Source organism: Gallus gallus, chromosome 3 (genome assembly GCF_016699485.2).
Source record: "Gallus gallus isolate bGalGal1 chromosome 3, bGalGal1.mat.broiler.GRCg7b, whole genome shotgun sequence".
Taxonomy (NCBI): Eukaryota; Metazoa; Chordata; class Aves; order Galliformes; family Phasianidae; genus Gallus; species Gallus gallus.
In genome coordinates this window covers 43914656-43937795 of record NC_052534.1, presented here as the reverse complement: position 1 = coordinate 43937795, position 23140 = coordinate 43914656, and the positions used below count along the sequence as shown (strand labels likewise).

The 23140-nt window shown below is 42.2% G+C and overlaps 1 protein-coding gene and 1 long non-coding RNA gene across 17 annotated transcripts in view; both read left to right on the top strand.

The window, feature by feature from the left end:
• Positions 1-542: 542 nt before the first annotated feature.
• Positions 543-12322, top strand: LOC121110378. Of its 2 annotated transcripts, none has more exons than XR_006938753.1 (3): positions 543-632; positions 4176-4301; positions 5113-12322. It is a non-coding gene; the product is annotated as an uncharacterized LOC121110378 (long non-coding RNA). The 2 variants fall into 2 exon arrangements; XR_006938752.1 differs by having other exon boundaries at positions 6732-7399.
• Positions 12323-13957: 1635 nt separating this feature from the next.
• Positions 13958-23140, top strand: part of QKI (QKI, KH domain containing RNA binding) — a 139377-nt gene continuing 130194 nt past the window's right edge. For all 15 annotated transcript variants that reach the window (NM_204310.3, XM_015284003.4, XM_040696716.2 and 12 more), the window contains exon 1: positions 13958-14195. In NM_204310.3, the coding sequence (NP_989641.2) occupies positions 14054-14195 (142 nt within the window). In that variant the 5' untranslated portion in view covers positions 13958-14053. The remainder of the gene's footprint in view (positions 14196-23140) is intronic.

Below are 23140 nucleotides of genomic sequence, written 5' to 3'. Positions count from 1 at the left end.
GCTTAAAAGTGGCAGAAACAGAATGCTGGTAAATGATTGTTTTGATGGAGGGAATGTATACTCCTGAAGTAACAGTACAGATCCCGTAATTAGTTTGTCCTGCGTTTTTTCCTTGCGTAACCTCCCATGTTTTGCCAGCAATTTCTTTTGTCTTTCTAATACCGTTTTGTATTCATAAAGCTTGCAGATTCTGCTGGCAGAAATAACAGATAAGAAAACAGTTATCAAACAGAAGTCTGTTCTTCTACCCCTGCCCCCTTTGTGTGGAGAAATAGGAGAAAGCAGGGTAAGAAAAACACTCCTTGGAGAGAAAAACTCTTCCAAATTTACTTTAATTTTGCTAAGCGGGCACTGTTGTTATTGAAAGCTGCTTGCCTAGAAGAACAACTGCTCTTGAGAACTCTTGAGAGCATGTGAAGAAATCTGGAGTTGATTTGTGTAAGAGGGAGGAACAATCTGTTTCACTTCACCAGCATCGTGCAGTTTCGATGTTACAACATCCACTTGTTAGAGAAGCTCTGTACAAAAGCTAATGTTTCTTCATGGCTAGAGGTGGGCTGAGGTTCCTTCATCAGTTAATTTCTGAATGTTGGGTGTCTGAAGAACACTTCTGGAAACCAGATTTGCAGGAGGTCAGTACTATACCTGTGAGTGTGAACTACAAATCTGAACATTATATACCACTTGAAGATGGGGAAAGGGGAACCAACATCACCTATTTTAACTTCAGAAAACTTGTAGACCTGCTATGATGATGTTATCAGATGATGAACAAACTTGCCCATCTCTCTCTCTTTTTTTTTTTTTAATGAGAGAATGCCTTCAGAGAAATTTGTATTAGTACATTTTATGCTAAACCTCTGAATGCTTGGCTTGTTGTGGATTCAGTTCTTTGTGCAGTATGTGTGCTAGGAGCTCTGGGTCCATCCGTCAGAAATTTACTCATTTGAGTATAGAAAAAAATCTGACAGCTTAAATGTTACATGCTATGCCCTAAGCCTTTTGTTTAGATGCCATGGAGGAATACCATAAGGATGTATCTCAAGCTCAGAACTAAGAAACAAAAATCACAAACATCCCATCAACAAAAACCTTTCAGTTCAGTGTCATCCATAGAGGTAATGCCTTCTGATTTTTGGGATCATTCTACTAGAAACAGCTGGACTTCTCACAGTTTAGGTGAAGTTGCTGATTGCACATTGCGTGCTGTGATTCAGCTGTAGGAAATATTTGGGGGGGGGGGGGGGGGGGGGGGGGAATAAAAAAAAGGTAGATTTATGCAGGAATATATTTGGAAAAGTCCCAGTGTAAAAAAATTAAGCAGATCCAAGAAAGAACTTCCTTGAAATCATGACTGCACCCCACTGCTTGCAGATAAAATGCAGCAAAACTGGAATCAGCCTTAGGGAAAAGGAACATCACTCATACATAGGAGTGTGTGTATGAAATACATAGGAGTGTGAAGCAAATTCTTTAGATAGCAAACAATTAAGGGAAGGTTTTTACTGTTGTAAATCATAACCAGTCTGGTAATCCTGATTTGGTCCCTGGAAACAATCAACTTCACTACCTTTTTTTTTTCTTTCTAAAAATGAGGATTTTGCATTCAGAGAAGTGAGGAATGCATTCCATTTTGGTTTACTCTTGAAGAACTTAAGAAGAAAGAAGGCCTTGCCTTTAAGAACCCATTAACATTATTACTGGTTTACTTGCATAATTGCTTTTGCACATTTTCATCTTCTGGAAGCAGAGGTTACTCTAATAGGTTATAAAACTGTGGATGCAAATGAGTTTTAGAGGAAGAAAACAGGTAACTAGTTTGTCCTGTATTTTATATAAAGAACATGAACTAGCTAACACGTAGGCCTGAAGTCCTGTCAGTCTAGGCAAGACTTTCTGGCTCCTCACATCAGCCTCTTTCTAAATAAACTTCTGAGGGAGAGGCTTGTCTTCAGTGTCACCCTGCCAGACTGATGGAAATGGTTGTATAATGTCTAGCTTGGGCTGAAATCCTTTCTAAATTTTTCATTTTCAGTGAAAAATTGTTTCAGTCACCTGTTGGGTATCACAGACAAAGTTGCCAAAAATAGCTAAGTTGGCATTTGAATCTCACATAAACAGCAACTTCAGAATAAATAAGATACAGATAGCTTTATTGGATTTAATTACATGCAAAACTGAACAGCTCTGATATGAAATACAGCAAAAACATGAATATATTTATTAGGGCAATGTTTTATGAAATCCAGGCATGTTATAATAGCTGCTCCGAAAGTAATGCCTCCCAGTTTATTGTGCTGGTGGTACGGCAGTAGAGGTTGAACCTTCCTTGCAACGTTATTAGGTTTTGTTACTGTGTGACAGATGGCAGCAGAAGGGCAATCTGATAAAAACGGTGTTTGTAGTGGAAGTGCCTATGAAGCAAAGGCATAGAACTGAATTCCTCTGTGTAGAAAAAATGGCACCCTTTGACATTCATTAATGCTTGCTGAATGTTTACGGAGACCAAACAGTGGGTGTGAGCACAGTGAGGTGTTTCAGACCCATGAGGTGTTGTGTTTCAGCAGTGTCAATAGCGACGTGAGTGACAAGTCACATTCTGGACAGCCATGCAGATTTTTGCAAGTGTGGCATGCAAGCTGTTGTTCACTGGTGATGAAAATCCCCAGCTAATGGTTGAGACTGCAATGAAAAATAGCATTTTGTAGATGAGACTTTGCTCTGTCAAACAGTGTTATTTGTGCTCTTTGCATCTGTTGTATTTTCCATGGAAGTAAATAGGAGGCATTGCTTTTGAAGCAACCGAGGAACAAACACAAAAACCACAACCTAGACAGTGAAATACTATTGCACTTTAAGAGCGGAGAGTTAACATTCTGCAACTGTTTCAGTAAGTTTTTAAACGATAGCATGAAAGCACACTTTAGGATCTCGTGTTCTGGTTCACAGTTATGGAAGAAAACTACAAAATTCCTTTCCTGCTTCTGTAAGCAGGGCCTGGTCTGCCACAGCTGAGTGGGCATCCGAGGGGGAAAAAAGGGAGCACAAAGTAGAGATGATTAAGGGTTGAAAAGATGACTCATCTTGACGATGTGGCATTAAGAGAATTACATTCATATTTCAGTTTTAGTATTTTAATGCACTATTTTTTGTCATCTAAGAATAACTCTTCCATTTACACTTTTGAGCTCCCAATACTAAAAACAAATTCATATTCTAAGACCTTGCTATAATCTCAGGGTAGTTTAGGTATTTAATTAAAAAGTCTACAGTTTAGTTTCCAGAAAACTCCTGAATCTCACAATATCTAAAACTCATAAATAATCCTATTCATCAAAACAAAGGCAGAAAGTTTCATTTAATCATTTGGCTTGTAACCCTACTTACTTACCTGTATCATGTTAAAAAAACAAAAAACAAAACACAAATAACGTGCTGATGTTGAAGAAAACTGTACAGTACTGAAGCTTTCCCTTTTCATTGCTGGGGACGCAAACCCAGTTAAGGCTTTTTCAATGAGCTTTCAGTTTTCAATTAACATGTTTTATTTCAAATTTATTCTCAGTTGAAATGAGTTACATTTGCAGCTGAGGAAAGCAAAGATGAAACTTTGTTCTTTCCTTTTGTGCTCAGCTGTACAATTTATTTTTTCTCCTGGCAACAGATTTTAAATCTTTGCCTTCTTTATTTTTTTTTTTTCATGGGAACTGTTTAGTAAGTGCTGACATTACAGTTGACAACGCTTTGTGTGTTTCTTCCTTTTGCCTGGTTTCTGTGTCTGTGTGTGCAGGCATGCATTCATTAACGTAATTCCTCAACATTCAACAAGAGTGTATCATAAACCAGAGGAAAAAAGCTCATAAATATTTAGATCCTTGCCTACCTTCCAAAACTAAAGTGAAAAAGAGTATTTAGTGAGGACTGTGAGGACTTGGTTTGAGTTAATCTGCATATGAAGTGAAAGAGGGTACAAAAGGATGAAAAGGTGGTGGAAACGAGCATACAAACCCTGTAGTCTCCAGGGGGCCATTCATCTTGTTCTTGTCAATACAATCTCAGTCCTAGGGCTTGGCTGTTTTTCGCGCATGACCCAACAGACTAGCTTGGCTAAGGCAACGTTGCGAAGGATGTGTGTGCTTTCTTCTTAATTTTGTTCTGTCATGTAATTTTTCCAGGGGAGAGCAAAATACTTCATGTTTCAGAAGAACCTAGACAGATTTTTCCAAATGCGTCTCTACTTGTTTGTCATTCACACTGACGTATGGACCCCCTTCCCTCCCCTCTTTTTGGTAAAGTGACAGGTAGGTTGTATGAAAAGCCATTCTAGGCAATGTGACAATTAATGAGAAAAATAAAGGTCACATTCTAGCTTGAAGCATGTTATATCTATTTGCATATACAGTCATGCTGTTATACAAGTTGGACTTCATGCTGTCTACATTTATACATAAAATTCCACTAACAAATAACATTGCAAAAAATCTGAAATTATAGATATAAATAATAGAATGCTAATAAAACTTGCTATTTCATTTTTGTAACTGTACAGAGTCACCTGTTTAGGCTGGAAAGCACCTCTTGAGATCATCTAGTCCAACTCCGTATAGGGAATTCTGCAATTATTTTAAATCCTTTTTATTTCAATTTAATTTCTTCATGAACTGAGATCAAATTGATTTTGAAGGACTGTATTACTACATACAGTCACTGACAATTTGCAACTGTTGTGCTTAGATGTCTTTTTCAACCAAAACAATACAAGGACCACTAAAGTCTGTAATAAGACGTGAATAATGATTTCACACAAAACAAGATTCTTGATCATAAAAAGCTAAATGACAGAAGGTTTTTTTTTTTTTGGCTATTTAAAGTATAAAATAAGTAAATCTTTCTTTAGTTTCCACATCTATTATCTGAAGATAAAACACAAGAATTACAGCAATACTATATGCAAAATTGGTCATTTAAATCATAACTCGTTGGTAATGTTCACTTATCTTACTATATTACTAATCTACTATTTTGTACTTGTGATAATTAGTTATCAAATTAATCTTTATAATTTAGTCTCCTAATTAAATCAAGTTTTTTTTTTTTAATGGTGTTTAACAGACCTCCCGAGAACCTTATTGCTGGAGCAACATAGCGAACTTACAACATGTCAGGCATGAGCCTGAGCATACACTGCCACGACTGCCTTACTAATCACCTGCTGTCAGTCTGACACAGAGCTCCACCTACTTGGATAGACATCTAATAAGGCACTAAGATCTATCTGTAGCCAGAGGGATAAAACTGAGTTCACCTCTAACCTGTAGGACAGGTGTGTACAAACTTCAAAAGCAGAATAAAGATCAATTATACCGCTAATGAAAATCCAATGGATGACTATAAATAGTCTACATGGGAGGCAAACCAAGGTAGAGATGTACACATCCACTAGAGGATAAACACTTTCTGGTATGAACTTTGGCCATTCTACCATTTCTTTCAGGACTTTCGAAAATAACAAAATATCTGGAGATGGAGAAACAATTGATGGAGAAACAAGTCCAGTAGAGCTGCATCTTCATCTGTAACAGAGATGTGGTTTGCAAGCTTCCTCAGTAACAGAGACTTTCCAGACTATTCTAGAGTGGGTAGAAAGAAAGCTGACTATTTTGGCATACCTGGTTTCACGGTTCCATGGTGGCTTTCTTTAATCAAAACAAAATCATAAAAACTCAGGGGAACTTTTCCTTGTCTTTCCTCAATTAAGTTTTCTTTATAGTTGCTGCCACAACCTGTTTTTTAAGCATATTGTCACACCATACTAAATGTTTGTTACCACATAACAAAATGGTATTGCTATGTATACTGGACAGTAGAGTACGCTCTGTGGGATACTTCTGCATTTCTCCACCCCTCAAGCTGCTGGGGAAACAGTTCTTGAGTAGTGTCAGGATGTCAAAGTGAGGGCTAAAAACCCGAGAGAGAACTATCACACCTTCAGTAAAAACAAAAACCTGTCATCACTATAACAACCTTTCCATAATCGAATTATGAAAGAGACACTCAAAAAGTGAAAACTCTGTGAAACTTCCAGATACACATTTTAACAAATACAATACCTAAAAAGACAACGTTAACACTTAGTGATCATCTTTATTTACAAACTAGAAATAAATTCCATAACATAAAAGTGCCTATTTGAGAAAGCAGCCTTGACATCTCTAAGTCACAGGAAAAGTTGTAATGTATGTATGTGGAAACTTCTCATGTTCAGGATGAACAGGAACATCTATGCTCCTAAATTGGATCTGCACAAAGATAAACTGAATATACAGAAAATCTGTTGTTTCTTCTCCTTGTATTTCAGTTAGAATCAGAGAGCAAGCACAAACCACTTCAAGCAACAATCTGAGATTATTAGAACGGTAAAACAATTTCCAAACACCTCAAATTAATCTGCAATAACTTTTTCAAATCAATTACTCAATTTTGCCCCTACACTATTAGTGAACTTCACACAGTAACTCCTTGCACCACCCCAACTCTCTGGTCTATCCAACACACTGACTTTTTTGAATGCAAAACACTAATTGACTTCTAAAAGCCAGAACTAGGGAAAGACTGCATTACTTTCAATAGAGTAATTTAGTTCTTGTCAGAATCCTGAACCCAAACTGCTGCCCAAGCTATTCTGAGAGCAAAAAATGACTAATAAAAAAAATGTTTCTGCATACTTACAGTGAGATTCAGATGCCTATACGAGAGCTTGCAGCAGCTGTTTTGGATGTCCTCAAGATGTAAGAAGGTCCCAGCAGAGCAGGCCGATGTGATGGAGGATGAAAGAAAATTGACCTTCTGGAGATTTGATTGGGCACCAAGCAGGACAACATGAGGCAAGTGAATCCTAACCTTTATTGTGTTCATATTCTCCTAATGAAAAAATGCTGTAATTCAGCATTAATAATAAGATACAGCATTAGCTAAACAAGATCATACGATCTTGTGTGAAGCAACTGTACCTCAAAATCAGCTCTAGTGACAGTCAAAGTGGGACTTACAATACACCAGTCTACAACTTCCAACAAAGGTGGCACAAGCCTTGCGATACTTCCTGTATCTGCGAGGAGATCTCAAATCCATCCATACAAGGTACAGTGGCACTGTTATACTTGGCTTTCATCCTAGCAACTTGAAACACTTCATTACAAAATGTTTCACAGCTTCTGAAGAGTATAAAACACTGAAATGAGCTATCGGGCATATTTTATCTACTACTGGCTGGTATATTCCAGGAAAGACCTCTTATTCTCGATAGTGGGTAGAAGCAGCAAATGGGAGAGAGTAAAGCATCTGCATACAAAAGGCAGTTTAAACTTCCTAAAGTGGGGAGAAAAAAAAAACACAAAAATATGATGAGATTGAAAACTTTCTTTTTTTTTAATGCAATAGTAGCTATGAATAGATAAAGCAGCCTGCAAGCTTCTGACCATACTGTATCACGGGAGGATAACTGCCTTGCATGGGAAATCAATGATGCTGTAGCACTGCACTTTTGCTTTGGAGGAACACTGCTGGAAGCACCTAAGATTCATATTGCTCACTGCCTTTCTTTCCTCACTCCAGATATGTCTCTTAATTTTCCACCACTAGGTAAATAATAAAGGACCTGCATATAACAGAGATTTAATAAATAGCAAAGATGTGGGATATATGAAAGATTGAGTGCAAAAAAAAAAAAGATTCTGGATCTGTTCAATTAGTTTGATTATATTTTATTAGAAAGCTCAGCCAATACAAATGATTCTTGTTCACTACCAGCCAGTTTAAAGTGTGGTGTTTCATTGTAATTCATATAGATGTTTTCTGTCCAGTTAAATATAAACTCCTTGGGTAAGTACTGCTACTTTTCGTGTATTGAATGTTAAGAAGCATAAGCAGCACCAGCAATGCTTCAGTGTAAGTCAATATACATACACGTTTACATTTCAGACATTAAAAGGAAAAATTAAATTAATGTACCAGTTGCATTTTAAGCTCTACTTGCTTTTAGTAGTAATTGAGATGAATGGTTAATTTAAATCTATTTCCAAAGTTAAGGCTGAAAGCATTTCATTTATATTCAACAATAACCAACATAGTATGGCATTTTACCAAAACATGGGACACCTCAAAAACAGAAGACTTATTCGATTTCTTGTTGACAGAATTGACAGCTCTTTGCTACTGTTGTTGCCAAAATGAATATGCTAATTTACTTTTTAATTCTGTAGCAAGTGTGAAAATACTCCACTGTGAAAAATAAAAATACTTTTTTATTATGTATCTTAAACGGAAATGTCTTCGAACATTGTATTTTTAGTTATACATAGTGAATAAAAAAGCTGCTGGTGGCAGTATTTTTAAGTAGCTGACTTCATCACTTAATTAAATGCAGAACAGTATTCTGGATAAGTTTAAAGTAGATAGCTAACGTAAATCAGATGATAAAACTGGCGTGCATGAAACAAATAATGGCTAAGGCATCTTAATATTCTCAATTTCTATATATCTTATTGTAATCTTAACTTGAGCATGTGTTAAATGCACAGACATATTCAGCAATGGTCTTCTCGGAGCCTCCACAGAGCTAGGCAGCACATAGTCACCACTGCTCTCACTTCTGTAATCCGCAGCACAGGCAGGCTACGTGTTGTTTTCATATAGGAGTTCTCCAGAAGAGACAAACCAGAAGCCATTTGAAATTCTGCCCTACTGAAACCTGCAGTTGTATTGCTACCGTAGTACTTCTGTGGCTTTATGGATGGAAAACAGAATACGTACCACTCTGACTAAACCTATGGGACTGGAAACATTAGAAGTGCACATGCTGTATTTCAAGAGAGTCTTTTTCTTTTAATGAACAAGTACGAATATTGATTACCCAAACAGCAAAATGTACAAAACAATGCATGTGTTTGCAAGTTAGAAGATAGAGGAAAGTTTATGAGGTTAGAGGTAAAAAAATACTTTTTAAATGTGTATGACTCAAATATATTCTGTGAAAATTGTATTTTTCACTGTAGCTTTTAAATTTAAGTGCTGTTAAGAACAAGAAACAAAATAGATAAATTTTATGTTCAATATATCTCAATTTTGTCTTCTCTACATAATTGTTGGTAATATTTTTTCTATGCTGAGATTTCTTTCTTTCCCTCTTTCTTCCTGTTTTCTGCCAGAAGTGGCATATGAGAAACATCATTTTCATCTTGCACTGAAGAACGTGAAATGAAGCCAGTGCAAACCCTACTTCTCTAGAAGGTTCTAGTTCACTATAGAGGTTTTTTCAGGAGCCTGGCAGAACTATCACTCTCTCTAGGTACAGATATCTTTGCTCAGTGCTAGAACTTTCATCTTTTCTGAATAAAAGTCCATGTATCAGGACATAAAGAAGCAGTATGTACAGACACTGCACATCAGTGGAAATTACCTACTTAAAGTAAAATATAGTAGGTCATCTGTGGTAATATTGAACACTGATGGAACACACCCTACAATGTACTGATGTGTATCTTTGTCGTGCATAACTATGACTATTTGGTACTCACAGGGAAGCCAAACACAGGGAATAGCCATCCCTTCACTAACTACTGAGAGTTAAATGAAATGATTAATACTTAACAAAACAGTTCCATAGATAGGTACACCTGGCATAGAGAGTAGATAGGTAAGTTTTTAGCATGAACATTTAAAGAACTTGAAGTGGTCATTGGAACAAACTCACATACGCGCTACTATGGCTTCTGTTTGAAAAGTTAGCTGTCAGTATGGCTTAACATCAAAGGAAATAGCTTTTCAACAGTTGTCAAGCATCACAGACTCTGAATATTGTTGATGTTCTTGATATTTTCAGTCTGGCTCTAGACATTACTCTGTTCATATTTTAGTCACCTTGGAGAGATGAATGAATTTCAGTTATCCATCTGGTAGTGGCCTCATCTACTGCATCACAGTTACAGCTGCTACTGTCTTGTACACTGTGAATGAATCGACAACAGTCCTGGAGTAGTATTTTTCCTCGGATGACTGTAAGGGGTAAGGGAAGAACTGCTTCCTTTCCTGAAGAAGGGTAATATAGCACGTTGTTGCCTTCCCGTTATAGAAAGCATTTCAGGAAGCTGATGACATCCAACTGTATATGCCTACGATTATGTCAACAGAGATGCTTTAACTAAAAGAATGTTTCCCAGTAGTCATCAGCCTTCAGCACTCCTACTTCCCAAGCTGCTATCAGATATGAACACTATAGCAGCAATTGAATTTGCTTTTTACGATCAGTGCAAGGCCTTTATTGCTGTAGACAGACTGCTGCTGGCATTATCATATTTTTTCTTATTTCAAGATTAGATTAATGCAATAAAACTTCACCTTTAAAAATAAGCTGCCGGAGAATACTACAGTTTATATGACATGAGAAAGACTACCTAGATAAAATGCAGGAATTAAAGATAAGGACCTCTACTCGTGTTCAGACAGAAACTAATGAGTTATGTAGTTACCCGAAGAACCTTGACAAGTCATAGGACCTGTTCAGTGTCCAACAAACAAACTAAAACAACAACAAACATGCCTGCCCCCACCACTACTATACAATCTCCCTCCCAACCCACAAGCCCTATTTACCCAGCCCTGCCCCCTCTCTATTTCTTCCCTCCTGGGAAACTCCAAAGTTCAATCCAAAGCAGGAGTATTTCTGCTTCCTCGGTAGATGAGGTTGCAGGCAGGCCAGTCTTCTTGGGAGCTATACCTTCACTTAGCTCTTGAAGCAGAACTAATTCAACCTTCATCTCCGATGCATTCTTAATCCCCCTTTCCTGGTAGTGTAGGAAGGTGGAGGAAGATAGAACACAAGGTATGCAGAAAGGCTTTTATGTAGATTTTCTGTTTTTGCAGGATAGTTGATGAAGAAAGATGTCATACTGATTTACTTATTTAAAACTAATGGTGCGTTATCTACATTTTGTCACAGCATTCAGCTTTTCCAAGGGCATTCTTCCAATGATTTAAATTCAGACTTCAGGCACTCATGACAAAATAAAAGATGAGAGGTATTCCCTAAGTCATTTATCCTTAATTACGCAGGCAGCCTCAGCATGTAGCTCTGCCTCCATTTTTGTACCGTTCAGATTAGAAAAACAATTCAGATTAAGGCATGGCAAAGCAGAGCTTGAATTTGCATTGAAATGCACGAGTGAGTCCAGTAACTGCTGGTGTGCAACATCTTATTCACCAGTAAATAAATGGAAAATAGCTTAGTATAAGATGTATTGTTCTGAGTAGGCAAGACAACGGACATTTATTTCATATCTCCTGTTGGTATTTCTTACCTTATATTGTGTGCTCGCTTCATCTGCTCATATCCAAGCAGTGGAAGCACTTTATGTGCAGGAAGCAATAATGAAGCGGTATGGGACAGCTGTACCGAATCTTCTGAAAAAAAAAAGTCTCCATATGCTATTTTTAGTGTCAGAATTGGTAGTCCAAAATAATCCCTCTGACATTATCTAAGTTCACCTAATTGTAAGACACAGCCTGCAGTCTGACACAGGCGGCCTCAATCAGATCAGAGCATTCAGTGAGCAGTTTTCCCACTCGCTGGTCAAAAACTAGCAGATCAATGAAGGGCTATAAAAATGCACCACCCTTCAGGCTGGTCCGTAATAAGCAGAAGAGGACGACAGTTTAGGTCGGCACGTAAGGTTTGGTTTTGCTCATCGGGCTTTTAAAACAAGAGAGGAATGGAGCAAACACAACCTTGTTATTAAATGGAAGCAGCACTGTGTCACCATCCATAGCCACGCTGCAGGGTGCTGCAACAGAGGGACCAGCGACCCACGTTTAAAGAAAGCAAAACAAAACAGTAGCCTGCGAAGCTGCTACTCTCTTTGATAATAGAGGTGATAACAAAAAAAAAAAAAAAAAACGACGGAAGCAATAAAAGTCTTATCTTACAAAAACCATTAAATTTTACTTTACATAAAGCAAACCCGGAAGTGCAATACAAATTATTGTGTCTGGATAAAGAGTTGTACGTGTTTAAATGAGAACGATCCAACAGACGCTGGAAGGACAGCAGACACCCAAGGCACTCTCACTACGATGGGAACTACGCTTTCTCTGCATTCTCGCCCACGCTTTGTGTCGAGAAGCGGGACAGCAGCTCGGCAACACCCAGTAACGCCGCACACCAGTCAGGAAGGCATCGCGGCGCTGCTTTCGGTGCTGGAAGCACTATTCACCCTGACTTAACCCAGCGCTTTCATCTTCTTCAAATGCCGCGCAGCACGCGTGGAAATAACAGGCGAATTCTTTGGGAGTTCCAAGCGGTACGTCCGCTTTTACGCTCCTAGCAGAACCGACTGTTTCCAGCCAGCTAAACGAAGCGTGAAGCGGTTTTTACTGCGCTTTATGACCGCTTACTGCACGCCGCCTCATCGCCTCAGCGACGGCCTCGCAGGGAAGCGGCGCGCGAAGAGCCGCGCAGAGCCCCGCGTCCCGCCGCCCGCCCGCCAGAAGCGGAGATGCCGGGGTCCCTCTGCGGCCCCCGACGCCGCAGGCGGACGTTAAACGGCTCCCAACGGCGAGAGGACGGCGGCCCGGCTGAGGAGCCGGAGAGGAGGGTGGCTCGCTGCAGCCCCTTCTCCGCGCCCTTTACCCCGAGGCCGAGAGTCCCCACGCGCCGTCCCGTACCTCAGCCCGCGCCGCTCCCCGCTCCAGTCGCGCGGCCGCTTTAAGGATTACAAATCGCTCCTCGCGCCGCGCCGCCGCGCGCACCGTTGCCCCCCCCCCTTCCCCCCCGCCTCCCATGGCGACGCATGCGCGGCGCGGCCGAACACCTCCCTCCCACCGCAGCTCCGTTTACTACTCTCACCGCGCGAGACGGCGGCGGCGGCGCGAAGCGCGGCCGTAAACGCCGGGCGCAGGCGCGTCTCGCTGGGGCTCTCCCCGCCCGCGGGGTGCACGTGACACGGCGCAGCTCCGCCCCTCCCCTCCCCGCCGGCGGAGCGGGCGCAGGCAGCGTCGCGACTTTGTTTGGAAGAGTTCCGTGCGCGCGTGCTTCCACGGGGCGAGCCGGCGGGGCCGGGCCGCGCGCCACGCGGGGCCGCGCCGCGCGCAGGCTCCGAGAGGGAGGGGCCGAGGACGGCCCCGCCCCCCCGGCCCCGCCGGGCGCGGGCAGCTGGCAGCGTGCAGCGGTTGGCTCCGCCAAGCGGCGCTGCTGCCGCCGCGTAACGGCCGCCCCGCCCGGCGTCCCGCCCCCGGCATGTCCCCGCCCCCGCGGGCCCTGCCCCCTCCCCTCCTCCTGCCGCCGCTGCCGCTGCTGCCAGCGCAGCCTGAACTGAAGCGAACTCCAGAGCGAACTGAGGAGAAGTGAGGAGGCGGCGGCGGGGCTGACGCTCACAGCCACAGGCGGCGGCGGCGGCGGCAGCGGGAGGGCGGGCGGGCGGGCGGCAGGCGCAGAGGAGGACGCGCCCGGCGCAGCGCGGCGGCGACAACAGCGGCACCGGCGGAGAGAGCCCGGCGGCGGCGGCGGCGGCTCCTTGGCAGCGCCAGCGCCCGCCCGCCCCGCTCGTCCCCTCCCCGCCTCCCTCCCTCCCTTCCCCCGCCGCGGAGCCGGGGGCAGCGCCGCGGAGCCGGGCTCGGCGCGGGAGGAGCGGCGGCGGCGGCAGCAGCAGGAGGGGGACGCGGCCGGGACTGCACCGGCCGAGGGCGCGCGGAGCGGGGAAGCGGCGGCCCCGAGAGGCGGCGGCGGCGGCGACTCCGCGCGGCCGGGGCGGAGGGCGCGCCCGCAGCGGGGTCTCTCCGACTTTCCTCTTTTTTCCCGTTCCCCGCCGGCCCCTCGGACTCGGGAGCGCGGCGCTCGCGGCTCGGAATCCTCCTCCTCCTCCTCCTCCTTCCTCGGGGAGCTCCCTCCCCGCCCCGCCCCTCCCCCGCCGGCCCGCCCGATCCCGCCGGGCGCCCCGTGCCGCCGTCGCCTCGCTCGGCGGAGCTGCTGCGGGCGCTCGCCCTGTGCGCGCGGGCTTGGAATATGGTTGGGGAAATGGAAGCCAAGGAGAAGCCGAAGCCGAGCCCCGATTACCTGATGCAGCTGATGAACGACAAGAAGCTGATGAGCAGCCTCCCCAACTTCTGCGGGATCTTCAACCACCTCGAGCGGCTGCTGGACGAAGGTACGCGCCCCGCCCGGCCCGTCCCTCCCCGAGCCGGGCCCCTCGCGGCGGCGGGGGCAGCGCCGGGCCTGCTCTGCTCCGCTCTCCCGGTGCGCCCCAAACAAAGGGGAAGTGCGGGCTCTCCCCGCCCCGGCCGCTGCCTGCGCCGCGGGTCCCGGCTCTTAGCGCTCCCTCCGCTGCGTTTTTATGATCGTTATTATTTTATTTTCCCTTTTCTCCCGTCCTCCGGAGCTGGGGGGGTGGGGGGGGGGGGGAGGGAGCGAGGCGCGGAGCTGAGGAATGCGCTCCGGGGGGAGGAGGAGGAGCGGGGCCCGCGGCGCGGCCGGGCCGGTGCCGGAGGGGGGAGCGGGGCCTACGGGGGGCGGGGGGCCGAGCTCCTGCCGCCGCGCGCCCCACCCGAGCGGAGCGGCCGCGGAGCGCTCGCGGTCCCCTCGCGTGGGGAGAGGAGCGGGCCGGCTCTCCTCCCGGCTCTCCCTTCTACAGAAACTAACTTGAAAGACTCGTATGTGCGAGTTGAGCGGGGAGAAAAACACCCCGTGCTTACGAAATGGCCTCGTTGGCTCCGGCCGGGCGCCGGCGGCCCCGGGGGCAGCTCCTGCTCCGGGAGGGAGGGGAGGGGAGAGGAGAGTAGTGGAGGGGGTGCCCCCCTTTGTGCGCAGCCCCGTAGGGCCGCTCTCTGCTGTTGGATAACCGCGTTTGGGGGAAAAGGGAAAGTAAAGGCTGGCAACTTGGTGCGTCCCACACGGCTCTCTCCATGTGATAATAGCCCCACCGTGCTGGAAGTCAGGCTGGGCGATCGTTCGTGGCACTTAAATTTGCTTTGTTGGGTTCGCACGTTTGGTTTTCTCGTTAGAAGCATTTTCTTTCACTCTGCCTCAAACTCAGGCTTTACGCAGTTAGACCCGTTTGTCATATTTAGTACCTTTGTAACACGTTCTAAAACTAGGAATTATTTATGCAGCCTCAACTTCTTGAGATTCTTTGCGTGAAATTACTCAGTTTCGTAATCTCGAGTTAGGATTCCTGTTTGCGGACGTAGTCCTCCTTGATAACAGAACTTTGGGAAGTTGTTGACCTCGGAAGATGAAGGCGCTGGTTATATTTGGTAGAACGACTCCCCGCCCTCTCCAAGACTGCGAAAAACAGATAGTGGTTGTAGTGCTGCAAACCCGGCGTATCGGGAACAGCATCTTCAGAATGAGCAATGGAGCAGCACGAAGAAGCGGACGACGGAGAAGATGGACCGTGGAAGTGGTATAATGGGAGGTTCTGCTTTTACTTTCAAGAATTTTGGGACGTGAACTTACAGCAGAGCAAATCGGGATGCGGAAAGCAAAACTACGCAGAACTTGGTGTGTTCTTGTTCAGCCCAGAAAGCATTCTCTTCAGAACATTTAGAAATATAGGAAACAGTGAAAAGAAACGTAGCTCAGAAGAATTCTTCATTTTTTGCTTTCCGAAGCCAGAAGAGTCTCACAGGGATTTGGTGTTGGTGTTCTGAATTCCGGAACCTCTTCAGCTTTATATACTGGGCCAGAGGAGGCCCAGATTGTTGTTTTTGTTTTGTTTTTCTCCGAGATCAAAAGAGAGAAAAACATGTTCTGTACAAAAAGGACACACAAAGGAGTATCTAAAATCCAGGCATCTTCTGAGATTTTAATTTTTTAAAACACTACATACTCTGGAAAAGTATTTTCTGAAGTATTCAAATTCCCAAATGAGGGCTGTGGGGAGTCTCAGAAAAAGTTGTCTAAGGGTTGTGTTGAAGCTCTTCTTTGTGCACTTCATTAAAATAAACCAAAAACTGGGTTTCTAAACAGTCTCAAGAATATTTCTGCGATCGCTTTAAGCGTTTTTGCTTTTCCTGTTTACGTTGGCAGTTGGATGGAAGTATTGTGGAGGCAGAAAACTTTTTGGAATGTTGAAAAAAAATGTTTCATGCAAATTAGTAAATTGCTTGAAGACTTCAAAATCTGAACACTAAGGGGCGCCAGTTATTTTTTTTCTGAAGCGTGAGGCTGGCCTCTGAACGCCATTAGGAACTTGAATAGCGAAATTAACTCATCTAGGAGCACATACCAAAGAACGACAGAAATAGTTGTGGAATCGTGTGGGTTTCTATGTTGGTATGGACTTGTATGTCCTGTGCGTATAGGCAACATTGCATAGGTGGGATAGTCATAGTGATGCACAGCTGAGAGGCCAGAGCAGCTCGTTCTGTGCAACAGCTGTCCTGGCTGCCTAAAGGCACTCTCTTCACTGCCTTTCAGCTGTTTGCTGCATTAACATTCTCCAGCAAAGTTCTGTAGTTTGCTGGAAGAGTCTGTAAAGTTCAGAACATTGCCTTAAAAGTATAATATTTAACACTTCCATCAGTTGTTTCCTTGCACCCATGAGAGTAAAAAAAATATGAGGGATGGGTGTCTGTGTGAGTTGGTTGATTGTATGTAAAAGCATGTAGTGTTCGTGTTTCCCCTTGACGCTGTGGGTTTGGTGTGCTGCTTCTTGCTTGGAATTCTGTGGTTCAGGTGGTGGTGTTTCCATGCTCATTGTAGGGCCATCTTCCTGAATGTTCTGTTTGTGCCTGGAAGTACTGTACTTCTCAAACAACTGTCGGACTGTCAGCCAGTATTTTATTTTCTACCAGCCTAAAGAAAGAACGCCACAAACCTAGGAGCTCAGAAGTAGCATGGGATGGCTTTCTCTACCAGAATGCCCGTCTTTTTAATTTTACTTGTTTTACAAGTTGAAATTTAAAAACTAAAATCAGGTAGGCTTGTGTGTTGATTGCTCCTTGTGATTGTACGCAGCAAGAAACAGAAATGAACTCAGGTTTAGACAAACTGTGTGTCTAATCTGAGTAGGTCTCGGAACATGCATCTGATTTTTGGCCTGTTCCTGTTAGCCAAAACACATCTTCCTTTCTGAACTCTGTCCTCATGTCTGATCTCCAAACACCGTAGTGCTTAATTTAGTAGATGGTCTCAGCTTGACAGCATTTGTTTTTGAGATGGGCATAAATGTGAGCAGTATATGGAGGAAACTTCTGTTAATGAACTATTTCATAATAAAATAGGAAAGTCACAGTTTTGTTTAGGTTACAGATATTTTTGCATATGTGTGCTTTCAACTTCTTATGTGTAAATAAGGCTTTTGTGGATTAGTGAGGATGTTTAAAGTGCACATCATAATAACTAGGAAACTGGATTGTTTTTATCAGCCTGGTGCAAACCTGTGGGAAGAGAGGGCTTTTCCTGAACGTGGAATAGGCTGTATTTCCTGTAATTGTTTGCACCATCAAATGTGACCTGATTCTTTTTTTTTGTGCTTCAACTTCTTAATATTAACTTGTATGATTCTAACCTAGAATATACATATATATGCATACATGCACACATATGTTTTGGGGGAATAACTTTTCCCCTGTTGTGTAAAATGAATATGTTGTACCATCTTTCTTGCTCTAAATTTTTTAATAAATCAGACATTTCGAACCCTAATTCCATTCTGACCTACTGAAATTCGTGAGTTACTTTTCGGTTTTGTTCTTTCAACAGACTTTGAACAAATAGACCTAAATTATAAAATAAGATCCGTGTAATGTAATTATATTTAAGCGCTTTGTTTTCTTGAACCTGTAGCTGCTCAGAAGGTGGTACGTGATTGGAATGGGCGCAGACCTAACCTGTAGCATAGAGGGTTGGTTTTTTTTTCCAGAAGGTTTTGACAAAAAATTCATCAGGAATTCCTTCTTTAAGCTGAAGGTGACTGAAGTGTGCCTTCCCTGAAATATGAGTTAAGCCATGCGTCTAGCTTTTGGAGAGAAACCTCATTTAATGTCAAGTAGGCTGACTGTGCTTGAATAGCAGTAATAATAAAGCATTTAGATAGGGGTTAAGGAGGATAACTTTTTCTGGTGTGTTGCTATCAGCTTACTGTGCTCACTGAAGAAAATATGTGTGAGCTTGCATAGTTCAGTGCTTAAAACTGCAGTTTCATGTCAGTGTCGTCTTACCTAAAATGTCTGCTTAAGTTAGGACTGGAGAACTGGCTTTGAGTGCTGTAGATAAGTTCTCCCTTGGAAGTTACCTAGTTACTTTTGTGCATGACTGTGTTGTTTGTGGTTATGTAAATGTAGCCTGTGTTTAGCTAGGGGTTTGCTGACTTGTCAGATTTGAAGAAGGGACGTTGGGCACATTAGCATGACTTTTTTTCACTTGTGTCAGATTGTGCAATAAAAAACCAAACACAGTTTCTGTACAGACCATGCCTGATACTGCAAAGTTAAGAGATGAGAATTGTTAGGATAAAAACCTTGAATCACTTTTAAAACATACTTTCAAATCTATGATTTCCTCATAATAATGAAGTTATAAAACTTCTAAAGCTTACTTTTCAAAAACTTCATGAGAGCTGTTCTAAGTTGCGGTGTTGATAATGTGAAAACCAAAAGCTGTGAACTTTGTTTTGTTTTTAGCTTGGGAAAAATATTCAAAGCTTTTTTTTTCTTCTTTCTTTTTCCTGCAGCAGCACAGTTAAATTGCTTTTGGAGCACTTACAGCATTGCAGTCACCTGGCATGTAATTTAAAAAGATGATGGGTGTTATTTTATCTGATAAAAGTTTGAAGTTAATAAAGCAACTATTTAAAGCTCATGTTTTGTAAGCAGCTTGTTCACTGTTGCTTACCGATAACTGATTACTGAAGTGTCATCATTGTTATTTCTTTTAAAGTAAGAGTAGCCTCACTAGCCCAATCTACTGCTTAAGAGGTGCTGGGTTAACAGGAGAAATCTGTTTGAATCCTTTCTATCACTTTGTTTAGTGTTACTTGTCCCTTAAGGCTGGAACTGAATTGGTATTTTGTCTCATCTGAAGTAGTATTCAGCATTTTCCAGAGTAGATTGTGTAGTTAAAACATCTCATCTTGCCCCCGTTAGAAACAAATGACCGGTACAGATTAGGTTACAGGTTGGTATGCTGTGTTTCTGTAGCTTGTAAAGGAAAAAGTGAGGATGTGTTAGTTAATGTTATGGTAAAGGAAAAAAAAATCTGAGAAGTACTTCATAGATTTTGAAAGAGTACTTACAGTGTCTTAATTGTGAAAAATAAGTTCACATCAATGGAGGAAAAAAACAAATCAGAAAAATGTTGCTGGTATCTTTTGAATGCTGTGTCTGGAGAGGAGGCCTGATGTGAAATGAAAAGTTCCTTTTTAGTTGAGTAACTTTTTTTTGACCATCTTATCTCCTTCAGTCCTTTTTAAATTTAAGCTTTCTTCTTCCAAGTACAGTAATTAAGTCAGCAATGGGATGCTGCTTAAAATGTTTTGAGTTGTGTAGAGTTTACTACAAAAGCAAGTGATTTGTGTTGTCTTTAGTTACTGACTGTAACTGTAAAATATTGTCCTCCGCGGAGAACGTGTATTGTTCCAAGTAGCCTATTCATGCATTAGGTGGCTGATGCCCATGGCTGACAGGACAGGCCTGTGTTCAGGTTAATTCACCAGGCCTTCCTGACAGCTCAGGCTGATTGAAGTACTGCAGGACTGTCAGGAGGGCTTGGATTTGAACACTTGCATGGAGAGATATGGGGTAGGAGGAATGCCTTGCCAAGAAGGCTGTGAAGTAATGAAATGCCCTCACTCACTGACCCTCACCTTTATTGAAACACAATTCACAACTTCTCACTCGTATTGTGTGAGTGTTTTATGTATGGATTTTAATCAAAATACATATTATGACATTTCTTTTTGTTTTTATATTTTATTACAGTTTCAATAACCCAATGTTAAGAAAACAAGTAGAAACAGTGAAAATGCCAGTGTTTTTAATCTCAATATACTTAATATAATTAGCAGGGTCAGTAGAAATACCATATCAGATATCTGCAGTTTTCTAACAGGAGTAACAAGGTCTGTGAAGCACGTTGGAGCTGCTCCTTGAGTTTTGAAACAGCTGAGTGTAACATTCATAAAATCTAAATTAGATCACATTGCTGTGGTGAGGCAAAGAGTTGGGTGTCTGAAAGTTGAGCAATATTATGTTCTGTCCTTTTGACTTGGAGAAAATATCCAGAATTACCTTCTGCAGAGCAGGTAAAGTCATTTTATCGTTTGTGTTGCTGTTGGTTTTTGTGGGGGGTTTTTAGGTTGTTTTTCTTGGAAACATTTAATAGGATGGGCAAAGCAACCATGATCACTTTAAAGAGAAATAGCATCCAGCTTCATTAGCTGAGCTTGCCCCGTGACTGTATTATTGTTGTTTCCATTCCCTTCTTTTCCATTGCTTGCTGCTTGGGTATCTGAGAAGGGCAAGGAAGTGGTGCAAGTTAAAGCTCTTGTATTCATTGTGTTACTAAGCCTTGATATGTTGCAGTTTTTTTGTTTTGTTTAGCAGATGTTAGTGTTCAGAATCAGTATGGTTATGCAAACAGGAGTTTTAATCTTTTTCTTGTTAAGCTTCAAGATACTGATTAAAAATGTGAATCAATATCTTCAATTAATTTCCATTTGAGATCTTATTTTTATATTTGGTGTCAAAATAATAGGTTTTGTTTTTCAATTCATTGCAAAGAACCCATCTTGTTAAGGGGAAATGGCAGTAGGTATTTCTGAGTGGATTTTGCTTCCAGTGTTTTTGTGGTGTACGATTGGTTCAGTAGCACATTGAAAGTCAATTTTCTGGATATTCTTTTAGGATACTTTTGCTTAGTGACAGCACCAAAATGTTTCCGATTTTCTCCCTGTTGAAGTAGATTAGATAAGGTCTTCTGTGTTTCCAGCACAAGTGTTTACCCTGCCCCCCCCCAACGGTTTGGTACTTTGTAACTTGCTTGCAGTCTTGAAAGGCTGGACTTGGCCTCAAGATAGTGGTTTTTAAAGGGAGTAGGATGTGGAGCAGTTTGTGTAATGAGTGACTGGCATTTCAGGTTCTTCGTAGTGGGATGTGTAATAGTTCTAGTGGTATATAGCCTTATAAGTGTTAACACCTCAAAACTTGATTTGAATGGAAACATGACATGCACTTAAAATCTTGCTTCTTCTCTGGGAGGTTGCATCTTGATAGTTCAGAGGGGTAGAGCATTGGAATGACGGCTGAGGTGTGAGAGGGGGCAGTGGGTGATAGTACAGTATCTTATACCCTTATCTGCTGGATCGGTTCCTGGCTTAAAAAGTCAGTTGATACTCTGGACTAGTCAGGGTTTTGTGAGTTTGTTTTTGTATGTTGCTGGCTTCTCAGACAGACCGGAGCTGTGATTGAGCTCACCATATGTGATCTCAGAATAGTTGTGTTGGCACAATGGCTGGGTTGGTTCAGTGCTGAAGATATAGAGCAGAAGTTAAGGGGGAAAAGTGCATTTGTTTAAACATGTACTTCAAAATTTGCAACTCAGAATTGGATGTCAACTGATTATGTATCTGGTCCACTCAAAATTTTAAGAAGATGGCTGTTTTCAGACTAGCCAACACTAGATGGAAACCAGACTTTGCTGAACTGTTTAAATTCTTCAATGATTTAAATAACAAACCTGTTTTGATTGTCCAATTCAGATTAAAGAGCTACTTTAGACATCTCTAACTTCTAATTGGTGGAAATCTTAAAGTTCTAGAACATACTGAGTTGGAAGGGACCCACAGAATGTGCTATCCCAGTTAGGGTATCTTTTCTTCATTAGTGTCTAGAAGAGGGAATATACCTAAGTTCTTAAAAAGTAGACATCAGAATCATCTGATGTTAGTGAAGCATTAATAAAAAACGTAGTGTTCTATTGTATGTATTTAAATGGCAGCTCAGCTAAAACATTCAGCTGAGGTTGCATCATTCTTCCTTTTATTTTTCAGACTTTGAAGGGATGCAGATCAATTACTGTTCTTAATGCGGTTCAATAACATGTAAACAATTATGTCAGTGAGTAATGTGTAACATTCATTTTTTAGGTGTAGATGTAAAGGCAAATCCACTTCTGTTTGCTGTGGGATACCTCTGGTTTTATTGCAGGAAAGGATGGGAAGAAGAAAACAAGAATTCTGTGGCCCCATGATTCTTGCTTTCAAGCCGTACTGCTCATCTACTTGTACTACTTTTATTTCAGTTTGTTGCACCTGTACATGAGAAAAGAAAATGAATATTTTTTCAACAAGTTGTTACCTTCATTCCCCCCTCCCCGCGACTAACTTCCGTACTAACTTTGCCTAAATGCTACTTGATGAGAGTGTTTGATAAAAGTTGGCTTGTGTGTTTTAGGTTGCATGCTGCATCAGGCCCAGCTGTCTCGTTTAAAGTGTGTTTCTGCTGTGAGAGCTGTCTGTGCTGTGTGAGAGCTGTGCGTGTTAGACGATGGTAGAGACAAGTTGTTGGTTCTTTAATTGCTTAAGTATCGTGCCATAAAGATAAATGCAGTCAGAGAGGCTCATATCCAGTCAGTTTACAAGGGGAGGGAATTGCTCTTTCAAGTTGCTTGAAGCTTTTATGGAAATCTGATACTGCCTCTCAATTAACCTGTAACAAATAAGACTCCTGATACGGGTTCTTTTGTACCTACTTCTCACATAGTTCTGACAACTTCTTCTTGAAGCTAATGTACTAGTCAAGCCAAATTTGGGCATAGATGATGTTGTAGGAATTAGAAATGAATTCTAACCGAATTAGTGAATAATTCTAACCAAATTATTCTAACCGAATAAGTTGCATCATACTGGTTCTATGTATGTATCTTGAGAACAGAAATGATATTTTGGTGTGTCCTAGCTATAGCATTTGGGACCACTGTTGCTTTTAGGGATAAGCATACTTCCCTGTTATAAAGTGTTTGCAGAGATTTGAATCTCATGTTTTGAAATTTCCTGTGTTCTTGTGCTCATTCTCCGTGGATAAATTTTTGTGACAAGACTAACGTAATCCTTTGGGTAAAAATCTGGAAACAACATTACCTAAAAACTGAAAT